Source organism: Aquarana catesbeiana, linkage group LG03, assembly GCF_042186555.1.
Source record: "Aquarana catesbeiana isolate 2022-GZ linkage group LG03, ASM4218655v1, whole genome shotgun sequence".
In the NCBI taxonomy this organism is placed as follows: Eukaryota; Metazoa; Chordata; class Amphibia; order Anura; family Ranidae; genus Aquarana; species Aquarana catesbeiana.
In genome coordinates this window covers 316,574,187-316,592,658 of record NC_133326.1, presented here as the reverse complement: position 1 = coordinate 316,592,658, position 18,472 = coordinate 316,574,187, and the positions used below count along the sequence as shown (strand labels likewise).

Genomic DNA, 18,472 nt, shown 5'->3' with positions numbered 1-18,472 from the left:
AATGCTCTCCTTGCCCAGCCTGTCAGTTTAGGTGGACGGCCATGTCTTGGTAGGTTTGCAGTTGTGTCATACCCTTTCCATTTTCGGATGATGGGTTAAACAGTGAGATGTTCAATGCTTGGGATATTTTTTAATAACCTAACCCTGCTTTAAACTTATCCACAGCTTTATCCCTGACCTGTCTGGTGTGTTACTTGGCCTTCATGATGCTGTTTGTTCACTAAGGTTCTCTAATAAACCTCTGAGAGCGTCACAGAACAGCTATATTTATACTGAGCGTAAATTACATACAGGTGGACTCTATTTACTAATTAGGTGACTTCTGAAGGCAATTGGTTCCCCTAGAGTTTAGTTAGGGGTATCAGAGTAAAGGGGGCCGAATACAAATGCACGCCACACTTTTCAAATATTAATTTGTAAAAAATTTGAAAACCATTTATCATTTTCCTTCCACTTCACAATTATGTGCCACTTTGTGTTGGTCTATTCCATAAAATCCCAATAAAATACATTTACGATTTTGGTTGTTATATGACAAAATGTGGGAAAAATTTTAAGGGGTATGAATACCTTTTCAAGGCACTGTAGGTCACTACCACCTTTGATACCTCTGGACAGCCTGCACTGCTCCCTCCATTGCCCCTCTTGCCAAGCTGCAGCCTGTTAAGCCTCCAGTGCTCTGAGTGACAACAGGAATCAGTTTGAGTTTTATTTGTCTTTGCCAGACATCAGAACTCACTGATGTCATTGATAATGCACAGGCACTCTCCAAAACACAACTTCAGGTGTTGGCCTTGGTGACATCAGGGCCAATAAAGGGCATTCTACAGAAAGACTCCAATACAGAAAACTACAGGGCTATAATAGGCAAAAGGCATAATGATCTGTTATAGAACCGGCAGCATCAGCAACTGGTAATTTCATACATTCTATGTATGTGAGCAACCCAAAAAGTGTTCTGTTCCCCGACTGGGGTGTCTCTTGAAGATCCCCTTTCAAAAAATGCTGGCTGCTGGCTGAAAATCTTCTTGTATTTATGACAGCAGGTCAACATATGAACCAAGTAAATAGCATTTTTTCGGGGGGAATTCAGCAATGGTAGCCCAGTTCTCCTTTTTTTCAGTCAAGTAGTATTTGTGAGTTTTCATTTCTACACCTAAACACAATAACCTGGGGCCCAGCCTACTTCTCTTGTCCCTCTGCTTGCCCAGAGCAAAAAATTATAAACTGAAGACTCCATTAAAAATGTAAATTGACTTACAACATTGGACATGGAAAATGTCCAAAACTGATACCTAAAGTTTACTTGCTCTCCAGTATGACCTTTAAACTTTAGACTGGCATTAGGTACTTGAGTAAAGTATACCACCTATGAATAAAACATCGAGAAACCTATATATGTATGAGGTGCTATACCGTTAACTGCTTGAATGGCTATGAGTGCTTTTTTTTTTGCTGAAACAACTGTAACAGCACAGTGGCTAAGTGGTTAGCACTTCTGCCTAGCAGCACTAGGGTCATCAGTTAGAATCCCAACTACAGCACTACCTGCTTGGAGTTTGCATATCCTCCATGTGCCTGTGTGGGTTTCCTCCTACACTCCGAAAGACAAGCTGGTAGGTTAATTGGCTGCTGTCTAAATTTGCCCTAGTATGTGTATGTATGTGAATTAAGGACCTTAGATTGTAAGCTCCTTGAGGGCAGAGACTGATGTGAATGTACAATATATACCGTACATCTAAAGCGCTGTGCAAATTGACAGCGCTATATACCGGTAAGTACCTGTAATAAATCAAATAAAACATATATCCTCCTGTAAGACAGTATTTCTTAAACATCACGGAAGTACGCTATTATGAATGAAGTTGGTGGGTATCAATTCAGGATAACTCATCCTTGTCTCCAAATTTCAAAAATCTTTGCGGACGCCCTCTATGTTGGCATGTTATCTTTTCCCCGAATGACCAGTTTAGTTAAAACGGAACATTGCTAATGTAAAAACAGGACTGTACATTCCAAATAATCTTTATAACTGTCCATAAGTAACAACTGGGATAAAAACTGAGGATACAAGACACCAAGATGTTACAAAAAATGCTCAGGTGGAGCCCAGGTCAGTGTTAACTTCGTAGACTAAAATGACTAAAACATTTTAATCGACGAAATGAATGCTATTTTAGTCGACTACGACTTAAACTAAAATGGCATTTTAGTCAAAAGACTAAAATGGGACTAAAACTAAAATTCCATTTTAGTCAAAAGACTAAGACTAAAACTAAATTTAAATTGGACTTTAAACTTAACACTGGTCTTTAGTGCATGTTCATACCTCAATACCATAAATAATAGCATATTAGATTTTTCACTCCAGCAGTATATAATAAGTTTGGAAATTGTAGAGAAATGTTAACTAATGCATTACAATTTAATTACACCCATTCGATTCTAGACGACTAAAATGTACTGGAGATTTAGTCGACTAAATATGAATAAAACTAAAACAATTGCAGAAGACTAAAATGGGACTAAAACTAAAATGCCATTTTAGTCCTAGGACTAAGACTAAAACTAAACTGAAATTTGCTGCCAAAATTAACACTGGACCAGGTTTAATGCAGTCCATAAAAAAAAAAAAAAAAGCACACTTACCATCATGCTGTGTGTCAAAGACAAGGACTGTAACATTAGTTGATGGATTCTTGGGTTTGGCAACATGAAATAGTGAGATGACTGCATGGAAGAAAGGTTGAGAAGTCTGCAGATCCTTTAGAGTAGTATTGGGAGGAAGGGATGGATCCAGTACCAACATTGGAACCCGAATACAGTGTGTAAGAAGACACTCCAGCATCTTATCACTAGAACTGAGCAACAGATAAATTAGGCAGGAAATAACGTCAGTCTGCACATTGACAATATATGGCTTACAGATGTGATAGGAAACTAGCAGCTTCAAGCAGGCTTTGTTCACCCTGCCTCCAAAAGAGCTCAGAGTAAAGTGAAAGGGCACAATGACAGCATGCACTTTACCCTGGAAAAATACCATAAAAATGTTAAACTGCCTCTCTACCAATAATGGATATGAAGTAAAATGATCTATGATGAAGTTTAAAGAATATTTGTTCTTTTAAAAAGCATATGGATTCATTTACTAGTATATGTGTCACCTCATAATGTGCCAGTGCTTGCCTCGGGTTAGTAAAAAATGCAGTAAAAACATATTTTCTGCCCAGTTTGGTGGGAGGGTGTTGACAGGGTCGACCATGGCTCAAATTTTGGGCAGTTCATCAGGAACCAGGTGAAATTTGCTTGTGTTTTACCATTTTGAAGCATGGAGAAAAGCTGCCAATACAGGGGACTCTTAACATAATTATCCAAGCGTATGGGAACCAATATGATGAGGGTATGGATTTCTGCATAATTAAAAAAATAGAAACATTATTTTTCTGCCTTAGGGGAGCACTGGGCTGAGGGAATTAGTCCAAGGAGCCAGTACTAAAAGGATGTTCTGGTGGCCCAGAGTGGAGATAATTTACAAGACATCAAAGGGGGCTCTCAATAAATGACAGACCATTATATACCTGTACCCTGTTCAGACCTGCAACCACATCATCTGACAGAGGGATGTTTTCCAGCACTGATATCCTTTGTTGCTCTGAGAAGCCATGTGACTGAATACAGAGAGCTGGATAGGAAGTCCATGCTGGAAAAGGTGAAAAGGGGTGTCACAATAAACAATGCGGTTGATTTACTAAAACCAGAGAGTGCAAAATCTTGTGCAGCTGTGCATGGGAGCCAATCAGCTTCTAATTTCAGCTTGTTCAATTAAGCTTTGACAAAAAAAAAAAAAAAAAACCTGGAAGCTGATTGGTTTCTATGCAGATCTGCACCAAATCTTGCACTCGTTTTAGTAAATCAACCCCTAATGTCTCCCACAAGTTTTTCAGTCTGGTCAAGTATCAGAACACTTTTGCGAGGCATTATATTATTAACACTATCTACTTAACCACTTAAGGACCGCCCCATATAAGGGTGACCCTTAAGCACAAAATCACGTACCTGTACGTGATTCCTGTTGTGATTAGATACAGCGGGGGCCAAATCAGAGGGTCCAGTGGCCGCCGGGACCCGCCAATCGTACGTAGGAGAGGCAGAACGGCGGTCTGCCTATGTAAACAAGGCTGACCACTGTTCTGTCACAGATGGAGAGATAGAGAGATAGAGATAGAGAGAGAGAGAGAGAGAGAGAGAGAGAGAGAGAGAGAGAGAGAGAGAGAGAGAGAGAGAGAGAGATCTTGTGTTCCTGCTAACCAGGAGCACAGATGCCTCTCTTCCTCCAGTCAGTCCACCCCGCACTGTGTTAGAAATCACTCCCTAGGAGCACACTTAACCCTTTGATCGCCCCTGATATTAACCCCTTCCCTGCCAGTGTAATTTATACAGGGATCAGTGCATTTTCTTTTAGCACTGATCACTGTATTGGTGTCACAGGTCCCCAAAAAGTGTCACTTTTGCGGTGGACAAATCTGACCCCATGTTGCAGTCCCGCTAAAAATCGCCGAATGCTGCCATTACTAGTAAAAAAAAAAAAAAAAAATTAAAAGTCCCTAAATGAATCCCCTATTTTGTAGATGCTTTAACTTTTGCGCAAACCGATATACGCTTAATGGGAATTTATTTTACCAAAAATATGTAGAAGAATACATATTAGCCTAAATTGAAGAAATTCGTTTTTTTTTACATTTTTTTGGATATGTATTATAGCAAAAAGTAAAAAATAATTTGCTTTTTTTTTTTTTTTTTTTCAAAATTGTCTTTTTTTTTTTGTTTATAGCGCAAAAAATAAAAACTGCAGGAGGTGATCAAATACCACCAAAAGAAAGCTCGATTTGTGGGGAAAAAAAAAAAGACATCAAATTTTACTTGTGTACAGCATCGCATGACCATGCAATTGTCAGTTAAAGCAATGCAGTGCCGTATCACAAAAAATGGCCTGGTCAGGAAGGGGGTAAAACTTTCTGGAGCTAAAGTGTTTAAACAAATATTACATGATGTTCCATAGGAATCATATGATGTAAAACACATCACTATATTTCATTTTCTAAGTTTCAGATTTTCAGTGAGAAAGTGGGTAACCTCCACACTGACCAGCAGGGGCGCCCCAATGGAAACTGTAAGACTGCCACTTTCATGGCTGCCAGCTTTGTTATGGCGGACTTCAGAATTTCATTGTTTTTCAGTAGATTTTCCAAGGTCAGACTGGGTCTGCCTCCCTGTGAAAACACATGATTGACAAGCGGTTGAAGTTGTGGAAAGAGGGAAATAAAGCAGAGAAAAAGGCAGGGGAGGGTAAGTGTATTAGTTTTCCACTTTCTCAATGAAAAGTTAAGACTGATTTCGATTTGTAAGTGAATTCATAGGGCGCTTTATAGATCTGTGTAAGTCTCTTATCAAAGACAACAGCACTAAGACAAGTATTCTAACACAAAGAAGTACACCATGTGAATGAAAACCTTACTGCAAACCATAAAGGATACTTACCCTTTTCTTGTTGGTTCAGTTCTATTGCTTCCCAGAAGATCCCTAAAGAAATGAAGAAGTATATACAAATGAATAAAAAAAAAAAAAAAAACAACACTTAATTTTTTCTGTACTTTAGTTTATGATCAGGCTTAGCATAGTGGTGGATTTGATAAGCTTCCCCTATAAGCAAATAATTCCGTGCGCTAGTAAGCACAATCATAGCTCTCTTGTATAATACCGGGAAAGCGCGCTTATATATTTCCAAGTAACACAGACAGACACTGGTATCACGTTGAGCTTAGCAAAATCCTCACTACGATGTTCTGCTGCTTTTATTTATACTGTAAACAAGAATAACAAACGAAGGTGGTGGCTTCAGAATCAGCCAGACACTTGTATTCTTTCAAAAGAACCAATCACACTCATGTATATATTCAAATAGAATTCCAGTAGTGATGTGTGCAGATGGTCGTGTGCAGAGCCATGTGGCCAGCACCTTGTGAGACAAAGGGGATTATTTACTAACTTTGCACTACAAATGCACAGCAAGTGCACTTGGAAGTCCATTCGCTGTAGATCTGAGGGGGACATGCAAGGAAAATAAAAAACAGCATTTTTGCTTGAACATGATTGGATGATAAAATCTGCACAGCTTCCCCTCATTTCAGAGCTTACCCTCAAATCTACAGTGATCTACAGTGATTGCACTTTCAAGTGCACTTGTAGTGCAGAGTGCATTTGCCTTTAGTAAATCAAACCCAAAGTGTCTCACAATTTGAACACTAACTACCTGGCTCTGAACACGATCGTGTGCACATTCCCACCGCTACCAATGACGCAAACCGTACTCTATCATGGCTCAGTGGGCCATATTTTTTGTATGGTTATGCTATGGTTCCCATGTACGCAGATCTTTTTACCAGGAGAGTTAATGCAATCGCCATGAGGTGGCCAGTCTCTTGGTGAGGCATAAACAAACATCTCTGAAAGAGCAAACAGATCTGCCGTGTTCACGGGAAGGTTTCCGCAGTCAGTGGTCTTCCACCAACGTCTGTATGTGCGAATACGCTGGCATGAGCGTATTACAGCAAAACTGACACTGGGGGGACATCAAAGGGGTTGTAAAGGTAAATTTTTTTTTTTTTTTAAATAACAAACATGTTATACTTACCTTCACTGTGCAGCTCGTTCTGCACAGAGTGGCCCCAAACCTGGTCTTCTGGGGTCCCTCGGCGGCTGTTTCAGCTCCTCCCCGCAAGCATTAACCACCTTAATGCGAGCTCCCTCGCATGGTGGTGAGTGCTTGCGGGCGCGCTCCCGTGATACAGCCGGCGGCTATAGCCGCTCGCTGTATCACTCGGCCCCGCCCCCCCGGCACGCCGCGTCATCGGATGTGATTGACAGCAGCGCGAGCCAATGGCTGCGCTGCTTTCAATCCATCCACTGCAGCCAATCAGCGACCAGGCTGAGCTGCAATGAAGATGACGAGAATGAGCAGCGAAGATTCGAGGCGTCAGGTAAGTAAAACGGGGGGGCTGGGGGCGGCGGTATTGTCAAAAGTTTTTTCACCTTAATGCATAGAATGCATTAAGGTGAAAAAATTTTTACCTTTACAACCCCTTTAATAAAAATTTCCACAACAGCATTAAGGTTATGACTAAAGATGATCATGCACTCAGATGTTTTTTGCTCGGCCTGTGGGCTGAATGAATAAAATCTACCAGATTCCTCTGTCTAGGACATGGGTGCTCAACCTGTGGCCCTCCAACTGTTGTGGAACTACAAGTCCCATGAGGCATTGCAAGCTGCCAACAATTGCAAGCATTACTCCCAAAAGCAGAGGCATGATGGAACCTGTAGTCCCGCAACAGCTGGAGGGCCACAGATTGTATTCTAAAAGCAGTCTGGCAATCTTCCATGTCGAGCAGCAGGACGAGGACAAGGCCACCCCTATTGAATTGCCTCCAGTTCATCTGGAATTGGCTGATATTGGTACAGCATATGGCCAGCTTGAGAATTTTATTGACACGAGAACCATTGAGATGTTTTCCGAAATATAATAATTTTGGAATGATCATTGATGCAATGTCATTATGCAAAGCACAAAACAGTATGACAGAAGCTGGAAGTCGTTTTGCTAATACTCCACTGTTGAAATGGTAACTCTATGCGACAATAGGTGCTGCATTAGAAAGCATAAAGACAAAGAAGATGCAACCGAATGAAACCTGACCCTGACCAATTGTTGTGCATCTCTTTACAGTAACGAAGAACACTATACTGCAACCCACTGTGGTGGATACAGACGCCAAAAACTGAGACAAAAAAACCCAATGCACACCAGGGGCTGCGTTATAACGCAGTCACTTATGTGAACAAGCCCTAAAACTGTCGCAAAGACTTTGATAAATGAGAGGCTGCCTGATTGTATTGTGTAGCTAATTTTCTTAATAAAATGTCCCCCAATACTTTGTGACATTCCACTTCTCTTAAAATATTTATAAATAAGCTACAGCATGGAACGCGGATTGCAAAACTTCTACCACACAAGGATATTCACAGGGTATTCACACCCAGTGCAAACACTTGGTGACACTGGAGACATTAATTTACAGGCAAGAGCATGAACATGGAGCTGGTGCAGACAGCACTCAGGTTCCAGACAGCAATCAGAATTTGGGCATTTTTTTTCCTAATAAAGGATGAAAATGAAGGTGAACATGTGGTAACAATAGCAAACAGTCTGCTCCAGGTTTTGCAGATGAGTTCCAATGTGAACTGCAGTGACTACTGCATTTAAAGGGCTCATTTTACAAGACGGTACAAACAGCAATGATGTTATGCAAAGCCCAGTAACCCATCAGATATACACCGATCATTTTCCTAACCCTGTGTCCTGATTTACCACTGCTATATTATCATTATGGCTACATGTGATGTTGACTCCTTTACTGTTCTTTTGTGGAACCTCAGGGGCCTCAACTCCAAATTTAAGAGCCCTTCTGTTTCAATACCTGAAATCCCACTCGCCAACTTATCCTCTTGCAGAAGACTCACCTCATGGGCACCAAAATCCTAACTTTAAAAAAGCCGTGGATACAAAAAAGGCATTTCATGCCACTTACTCCACATTTGCCAGGGGAGTTACGGTCTCCATCACACTATAGTCTCAAAGATATATAGTGGTTAAAGCGGAGTTCCACACAAAAATGGAACTTCCGCTTTTCGGAACCCTCCCCCCTCCGGTGTCACATTTGACACCTTTCAGGGGGGAGGGGGGTGCAGATACCTGTCTAAGACAGGTATTTGCACCCACTTCCGGCATAGACTCCCATGGGAGTCTATGCCTCTTCCCGTCCCCACCGCGCTGTCTCCTGGGAACAGACAGATCCCAGGAGAGAGCGGGGACCACTTGGGACGCGCAGCGCGACTCGCGCATGCGCAGTAGGGAACCGGGAAGTGAAGCCGCAACGCTTCACTTCCTGATTCCCTCACCTAGGATGGCGGCGGCAGCTGCCGAGAACCGAGCGGGTTCTCAGCGTCCCCTGCCGACATCGCTGGACCCTGGGACAGGTAAGTGGCCATGTATTAAAAGTCAGCAGCTGCAGTATTTGTAGCTGCTGGCTTTTAATTTTTTTTTTTTGGCGGTGTGGGTGAACCCCCGCTTTAACATATGTTACTCCTCCTTTTTCACCTGCAATTTTATATGCAGTTCTGGAGAGGATCACCGCCTTCTGCCCTGCAAAAATACTGGTTACTTCCTTTCCTTAAATATAGTTCCAGTTTTACTCGAGGTGAAGGTCAAACTAAAGGCATGGGAGAATTTACCATTGTCCCTGTTGGAACGCATCAATCTAATCAAAATGAAAATTATCCCCAAGCTTATTCACTTATTTCGGCATTCTCCACAATGTTACCAAAGTCTTTTTTTTACAAGTTGAACCAAATTTTCTCATCCTTTCTTTGAGGTCCCAAGCCACCCAGATACAAACTGAGCGCCTTGATGCGACCATGTACACAGGGTGGTATGGCCTTTCCCGATTGCTACAAATATTTTTTGGCTACTCAATTGGTAACTGTGACTTGGAGGCCGAATACTGATTTGTCCAACTCGTCCACAATGCTGGAGGCTGCAGTGGTCGGGTCCTTGGAAGCACTTAAATTCTTGGTCGACAGAAGACCACGCAAGCCCCCTATGACCTGACCCCTTCCATGCTTACTACTCTCCGGGCTTGGAGGGTGGGACTAGCTGGTGAGGGCTATCAAAAAACAGCTATTTCCCCTAACACACCAATTTGGCTGAATCCCAACCTGTCGCACATTTACAAGATAACTGACCCCTATGCTTGGACTAGGTATGATATTAAACTAATCTCGCAAGTACTATCACACCAGTCGTCAATCCCCTCAATTCAACTTTCCTCCGCATATAATATCCCTAACTATTATCATTTTCGTTATCTACTTTCTCATCACTTTGCGGGAAAATTTCCACTATCCTCCTGCATGGTTGTCCAGTCGGGGTTGGAATGAACACTCCTAACAGAGCGTGGTGAGAAGCCCACTTCACACTTATATTCGCATCTATTATTTGCGTCACTGCCGCCTCTAGCAGGGCTCTGGGCTCGCTGGCAAAGTGACATTCCTGCACTGGATAACGATGACTGTGATGATGTTTGGCATTTCCCTTCCAGATCTTTGGTCTCAATACGTGACCGTCTTGTGCAATTTAAAATTGTACATAGAGCATATTTCACACCTCATAGGCTTCACATGATGAACGCAGATATTTCACTGGAATGCAGGCAGTGTGGTACCTCACCGGGAGATTTTTCACACAACTTTTGGCACTGTCCCAGGGTCAGGAAATATTGGGAAGAGGTTCTGGCTCTGATAGGTCTGGTCACCTCTACTTCAATAGAAGTATGTCTATTGGGGCTAGTAGAAACTATAGTACCGACTGTTGCTAAGAGAACACTAATTGGGATGCTTCTCTTCTAAGCCAGGAAAAATATAGCCATGCAGTGGAAGAAACCCTCCGCCCCGTTTTTGTCACAGTGGAAACAACTAGTAAACAATAATAGTCTTCCCTTCTACAAAGATAAATACATGAACAGGGGCTGTCCCACAAAAAATGACAAGGTATGGCATACATGTCTTGCTGAACCATCGACAGCCTAACTACTGAAGTGAGTCACTACCTTTCTCTATGGCTCATATACCGGAATAAATATGAATACTCTATGTGGTCAAATCTTTACTATTACTAATATATGATTGTTAGAGGACATTATGTACTATCGCAGAGAGCGGCACAACTTTAACAAAGTGTACATCCACTGTCTTCATACCTACATCCTGATGTATTTTCTTGCACGACTATGAGTTGAACCCTCACGCAGTTGTTCTGCTAATCTTTTGTACTTTGTATGTGTACTAAGTACTTTGTTTTTGTTCTTTGTATGTGTTTATGTATAAAAATGCAATAAACAGATTTTTCAAAAAAAAAAAGAAATACACTGATCAGCCATTACTTTATGACCACCCACCTAATATTGAGTAAGTCCCCATTTTGCCACCAAAACAGTCCTGACCTGTTGAGGCGTGGCCAGACTAAAAGGAAACATCCCATATCAATCCGGATCCATCTCAGCGTTTCCGGACTTCTCGGCAGAGGTCCAGCGACAAAGAGAACGATTCTCAGAAATTAAACGCCGCCTAAGAACACATCATATAAAGTATGCAATGTTGTTCCCAGCCCGCCTCCGAATAGTAGGCGAAGATCGGGTACACTTTTTTGAGGACCCAGCTCTGGCATCAGCGTGGCTGGATCAACAAGACGCGCAGAGGAACCGGCCTGCCTAAAGCAAGTCCTAGCCCGCCAAACAACGTAAGTGCTACTTTATAATCCCTTGACTGCACTACTTCTCATGACTACCATAAAATACATCCACAGGTGTGATTATAATGACCCCAATCTGCATGTTAATGGATGGTCAAAGAAAACCGCAATAAACTGCCCCGAACCTGGTTATCAATGATCCCAACCCTCTACTGACAAAACCCTCTGACACCACTATGCCTTTATTACTGCTCAAGTAATATATGACCCGCACCACAGGAACTGTACACTTCTCTTAAAACTGCCCGCATGGCGGCCATCTCTAACCTGTGCAGGCAAATATTCTGGATCACCTAACCAGTCTCCTCCTCCTTCTTTTATTTCTTTTAAATCCTCACCATGCCACTAACTGTACCAGAATGGAATGCAGAGAAAAGGTTATCGCCTCACCACCACATAATATATATGGTGTTTGAAATAGACTTTGCTCATTCTTCTTTGCTAGATGCCACAGTGGAGCATGGATTCAAGTTTATGAAGTTTTCCTAATTTGCTGAATAACTGTCACTGTGTTTGTTCCATCGCTGGATTACTATCCAGTAACTGTTCGCCCCTAATGGGAGTTTTTGCTATGTCGACATTGGCGTTGCCCAATAGGCTATCGCCGGTGCTGACATGTTCAATGTGCATCTGTTTTTTATTTTTTGTTCTGAATGTCTTGCAAGTAATGCCTTTTTTTTACAGCAGCACAAGTTTTGGGATGCAAGCCCCAGTCAAGTTTGGGCGACTGAGGGCAGGGGGGGTGGGAAGGGAAAATGTTAAGATTGAAGTTAAGTTAAAGAACATGAATAATAACCTGCAATGTAATGAAGTGAACGTATGTGTGTACTACCCTGAGGAAGGGAGAGGAGAGGGTATATTTGTCTTGGAGAGGAGGGGGGTGGCATGTGTTCCTGTACCATACCTTCTCTATATCCTTAAAAAAACAGATATGTCATTAATATGGCTAACCTAAAATTCCTTACTTGGAATATCTGTGGGATCCGAGACAAACTAAAACGCACGGCTGTCTTTACCTGCCTTAAAACATATCGTGCAGATATTACCGTCTTAGTTGAGACACATGTTACAGGACAACTTCAGCTTGCGCTGAAGCGGCCTTGGATAGGATGGGCGTTTCATGCCACCCACTCTCCTTACTCTCGAGGGGTCTCAGTGCTTATAGCTAAAATTGCACCCTTCGCACTAATCTCGGTACGCACAGACCCCCAAGGTAGCTTTGTCTTCCTACATTGCACACTATATGGTTCACAATACTTGATTATGGCATTCTATATACCTCCACCGTATAAATCTAATTTAATCACAGAGGGTCTGCTATATATGACACAACACCCCAATATACCTGCTATATGGCTGGGGGACTTCAATATGGTTTTGAACCCCCAGACAGATAGAATACAGTCAAGTCAGAATGCCCACCCCCCTGAAACTACCAGGCTAGGGCGCACGTTAAAAGAATTCTCGCTAACTGATACATGGAGATACAATCATCCCCATGACCTGGCATACTCATGTTTTTCGGCGACTCACTCCACCATGTCCCGAATTGACCTTATTCTAATTTCTGATATACTACTTCCCCGACTATTAGGCTCAGGATACCACACTAGATCCCTCTCTGATCATGCCCCCTGCTGGGCAACACTGCAACTAACCCAGAACATAGGACCTCGAACCTGGTGCCTCCACCCCTTTTGGTTATCAATGTTGAAAGATCAAGAGGATATACACAAAGAATGGCAATTTTACTTTAATGTTAACAAAGACACTGCCCCAGTGGGACATGTCTGGGAAGCGTACAAATTACATATTCGCACTGTCCTCTCCTCACGAATAAACAGAATAAAAGCCTCTTCAAACCTAATTCTTGATCAGGCCTTAGACAAAGTAGACCTATTAGCAAGGGAATTTCATAAAGACCCCACTCAGGACAGAGCAGCGGCACTCAGGCTCCACACCCGTCTCTTAGACCAGCTACATTACGAAAAAGCTAAAAAGAAACCCTTTTTTCTTAAAACAACGTGTGTTCGAACAAGGGGAGCGCGCCGGCAAATTATTAGCATACCTTGCCCATCAGGACACTCACCCCCCAGTAGTGGTAACCCTAATAGGTCCTCACAATGACATACTCTCAGACCCCCCTGCGATTGCGGAAGCATTCCGGAAATATTATTCGGACTTATATTCATCCAAGGTAACAGCCACTATACAGGAAACTAGGTCATTCCTCCAATGCGTCCCTTTTCCACAACTATCTGAACCTCAATTGCAAGAACTAGAGGCTCCTCTCACGGTAGATGAGGTCGCATTAGCTATAGCTTCGTTAGCACCAGCTAAAGCACCGGGAGGAGACGGCATACCATTGGACTTTTATGCAGCATACTCAGAGATACTAGCCCCTGAACTTTTGAAACTGTATAATTATATATTTGAAACTGAATCCCTTCCTGAAACCCTCCGCCAAGCAGTAATCATAGTAATTCCCAAGCCAGGTAAAAATCCCCAATTACCAGAATCCTACCGCCCAATTTCACTCCTCCAAGCAGACATAAAAATACTAGCTAAAAAACTAGCCATGCGCCTCAATAATAGTATTCTCTCCCTCATTCACCCCGATCAGACGGGATTCATGCCTGGGAAAAACACAGCCATGAATCTAAGATGCCTGCACATGAATATTCAAGTGGATCACGAGAATATGGGAGATAGAGCGGTAGTAGCGCTCGACGCCACAAAGGCGTTCGATTCGGTGGAATGGGGATACCTTTGGGAGTGCCTGCGGGGATATGGATTCGGTCCCAATTTCATAAAATGGGTACAATTACTGTATTACTTCCCGGTGGCAAGGGTGGTGGTGAACAGATGGACGTCCGATCCCTTCCCGTTGGGAAGAGGAACCCGTCAGGGATGTCCGCTGTCCCCTCTACTGTACGCCCTGGTGGTGGAGCCTCTTGCGATCTCCCTTAGGCAGAACCTACACATACGGGGGTTATGAATAGGATCTTTAACGGAGACGCTAAGCTTGTACGCAGATGACATGCTTCTCTACCTTGAGGATACTGGCCCATCTCTACAAGCAGCCCTATTGACCATTGAGGAATTTGGAAAACACTCAGGTCTCAGTATGAACTGGTCTAAGTCTCAGATCCTCCCCTTAGACATGTCACCCCCAACACACAGCGCGGCTTCTCTTCCTTTGCAAAGAGTTGCCTCCATTAAATATTTAGGTGTAGAGATCACTAGAGACCCGCTGGAATATATCACTAACAATATTGAACCGCTCTTTTCATATTTAAAATCCCGCACACAAACCTGGGCAAGACTCCCATTGGGAATAATGGGTAGAATTAACCTATTTAAGATGATACTATTGCCGAAGTTCCTCTATGTGCTCTGGAACTCCCCAATATTTATTCCCCTTAAAATCTTTAAAACAATCGATAAAATTATCAACTCCTTTGTTTGGGGCTCTAATAGGCACAAATTGGCTTGGAATACGCTCAAGAACCCAACCTCCTCTGGAGGGACAGCCCTACCGGATTTATATACATACTACATAGCAGCTCAGCTCTCGCACTTTTATTATATACATAAAGCAGATGAAGAAAGATATCAAACCCTAGTATGCAAGAAAACTAATAGTGACTTGTACTCCCCATTGCAAGTGCTATTTAGAGGCGGGAACAGGAAGCACAAGAGAGAGGACCGAAACTTGCTGTTATCCCAACACAGACGTGTGTGGGAGAGAGCGATCAGACTCACTGGAACTGATTTTTTTCACTCGTACACACCCCTGTGGCACAATCCCCAGTTGGAGGAGTTGGTGTCTTTACCTGGGGCTACCAGTTGGGCTGCCAAAGGAATAAGGTGTTCTTATTCCAGGTCATTACCATATTTGGCGTAAGAAACTTCCAAACAATATGTGAGGAATATGACCTCCCCCCCATATGCAATTTAGATATATACAATTGAAACATGCGCTCCAAACACAATTTGCAAATGGTTTCCCCAACCCACAAACACTATCATTGGTGGATGTAATCACAGGAACGAACCCTGACAAACTTATTTCCACTCTATACGCCACACTACGAACTAAGTCGGTAGCAAGGATTACTGACACTGCAAGGATTAGATGGGAGGATGACGTAGGGCCAATAGATAACTCTGATTGGGAAGACATACTAGAGAATGTTAAAAAAACATCACCTAAAATTTCAGAACGCCTGACTCAGCTGTATATAATACATAAATCCTACGTTACGCCCGCTAGAATCACTAAATTCTCCCCACACCAGAACCCAAATTGCCCAAGATGCTCTGGTAACCCGTGCTCATTCTTCCACTTACTATGGTTGTGCCCGGAGATGCAAAGTTATTGGACACAGATTATAAAATTCCTCCACGATCACATGGGATCACCGATCCAACTAGACCCTAAGTTATGTCTCCTTGGACTACTACCAGATGCCATCAAGGATAGATCCATAGTCACATTCCTTAGCGAATCACTATTCTGTGCTAGAAAACTAGTCGCTAAACACTGGAAGTGTACAGACTCTCCCACCATACAGGCCTGGATTAGGGAGGTGAATGCGTCATTGCCATATAAAAAGGCTATGTACAAACACAGGGGATGCCCGAATAAATACCATAAAATATGGGACAAATGGTTAAATAATGCTAATACTTGTACTAATTAACTTATTTTGTAACCTGAATATCTGGTGAGCTGATCATGGTCACCCTGTGATACAATGCCGTAATGCGACACATTAAAATCTTCACTGAACGTTATAAATCTTGATAATAATAGGGGAAATGTGGGGAGGTAACGTTACCTTATGGCATTTTGAAACTATACATGTATATATGCAATTATACAATATACAGATTACACATACTTACCTATGTTCAGTGGGCAATACCCTCTCTTGTGACTGTACGATATGCATTATAACTGTATGTTGACTTATTTTTTCAACAATAAACATGTTCTTTTTCAAAAAAAAAAAAAAAAAAAAACCATCTATAAAAGCAGCATTTTTTTTTAACCACTTGAGCCCCGGACCATTATGCTGCCTAAGGACCAGAGGTCTTTTTCCAATTTGGCACTGCGTCGCTTTAACTGCTAATTGCGCGGTCATGCAATGCTGTACCCAAACGAAATTTGCGTCCTTTTCTTCCCACAAATAGAGCTTTCTTTTGATGGTATTTGATCACCTCTGCAGTTTTTATTTTTTGCGCTATAAACGGAAAAAGACAGAAAATTTTGAAAAAAAATGATATTTTCTACTTTTTGTTATAAAAAAAATCCAATAAACTAAATTTTAGTCATACATTTAGGCCAAAATGTATTCGGCCACATGTCTTTGGTAAAAAAAATGTCAATAAGCATATATTTATTGGTTTGCGCAAAAGTTATAGCGTCTACAAACTAGGGTACATTTTCTGTAATTTACACAGCTTTTAGTTTATGACTGCCTATGTCATTTCTTGAGGTGCTAAAATGGCAGGGCAGTACAAACCCCCCCCAAATGACCCCATTTTGGAAAGTAGACACCCCAAGGAAATTGCTGAGAGGCATGTTGAACCCATTGAATATTTATTTTTTTTGTCCCAAGTGATTGAATAATGACAAAAAAAAAAATATTTACAAAAAGTTGTCACTAAATGATATATTGCTCACACAGGCCATGGGCCTATGTGGAATTGCACCCCAAAATACATTTAGCTGCTTCTCCTGAGTATGGGGATACCACATGTGTGGGACTTTTTGGGAGCTTAGCCGCGTACGGGGCCCCGAAAACCAAGCACCGCCTTCAGGATTTCTAAGGGTGTAAATTTTTGATTTCACTCTTCACTGCCTATCACAGTTTCGGAGGCCATGGAATGCCCAGGTGGCACAAAACCCCCCCAAATGACCCCATTTTGGAAAGTAGACACCCCAAGCTATTTGCTGAGAGGCATGGTGAGTATTTTGCAGCTCTCATTTGTTTTTGAAAATGAAGAAAGACAAGAAAAAACTTTTTTTTTTTTCTTTTTTCAATTTTCAAAACTTTGTGACAAAAAGTGAGGTCTGCAAAATACTCACTATACCTCTCAGCAAATAGCTTGGGGTGTCTACTTTCCAAAATGGGGTCATTTGGGGGGGTTTTGTGCCACCTGGGATTTCCATGGCCTCCGAAACTGTGATAGGCAGTGAAGAGTGAAAACAAAAATTCACGCCCTTAGAAAGCCTGAAGGCGGTGCTTGGTTTTCAGGGTCCCGTACGCGGCTAGGCTCCCAAAAAGTCCCACACATGTGGTATCCCCGTACTCAGGAGAAGCAACAGAATGTATTTTGGGGTGTCATTTCACATATTCCCATGGCATGTTTGAGCAATATATCATTTAGTGACAACTTTGTGCAAAAAAAAAAAAAAAAAAAAAAATTTGTCTCTTTCCCGCAACTTGTGTCGCAATATAAAATATTCCATGGACACGACATGCCTCTCAGCAAATAGCTTGTGGTGTCTACTTTCCAAAATGGGGTCATTTAGGGGGGTTTTGAACTGTCCTGGCATTTTATGCACAACATTTAGAAGCTTATGTCACACATCACTCACTCTTCTAACCACTTGAAGACAAAGCCCTTTCTGACACTTTTTGTTTACATGAAAAAGTTATTTTTTTTTCCCAAAAAAATTACTTTGAACCCCCAAACATTATATATTTTTTTTAAAGCAAATGCCCTACAGATTTAAATGGTGGGTGTTTCATTTTTTTTTTTTCACACAGTATTTGCGCAGCGATTTTTCAAACGCATTTTTTGGGGAAAAAACACACTTTTTTAAATTTTAATGCACTAAAACACACTATATTGCCCAAATGTTTGATGAAATAAAAAAGATGATCTTAGGCCGAGTACATGGATACCAAACATGACATGCTTTAAAATTGCGCACAAACGTGCAGTGGCAACAAAATAAATACATTTTTAAAAGCCTTTAAAAGCCTTTACAGGTTACCACTTTAGATTTACAGAGGAGGTCTACTGCAAAAATTA

General features: G+C 41.9%; 1 protein-coding gene across 1 annotated transcript in view; it reads right to left on the bottom strand.

Annotated features, from left to right (window-relative positions):
* GNPTAB (N-acetylglucosamine-1-phosphate transferase subunits alpha and beta) overlaps positions 1-18,472 on the bottom strand; it is a 207,394-nt gene that overhangs the window by 149,084 nt on the left and 39,838 nt on the right. Inside the window, exons 4-5 of the mRNA XM_073620327.1 lie at positions 5,539-5,580; positions 2,650-2,861 (exon numbers count right to left, since the gene is read on the bottom strand). Of these exons, the coding sequence (XP_073476428.1) occupies positions 2,650-2,861; positions 5,539-5,580 (254 nt within the window). The remainder of the gene's footprint in view (positions 1-2,649; positions 2,862-5,538; positions 5,581-18,472) is intronic.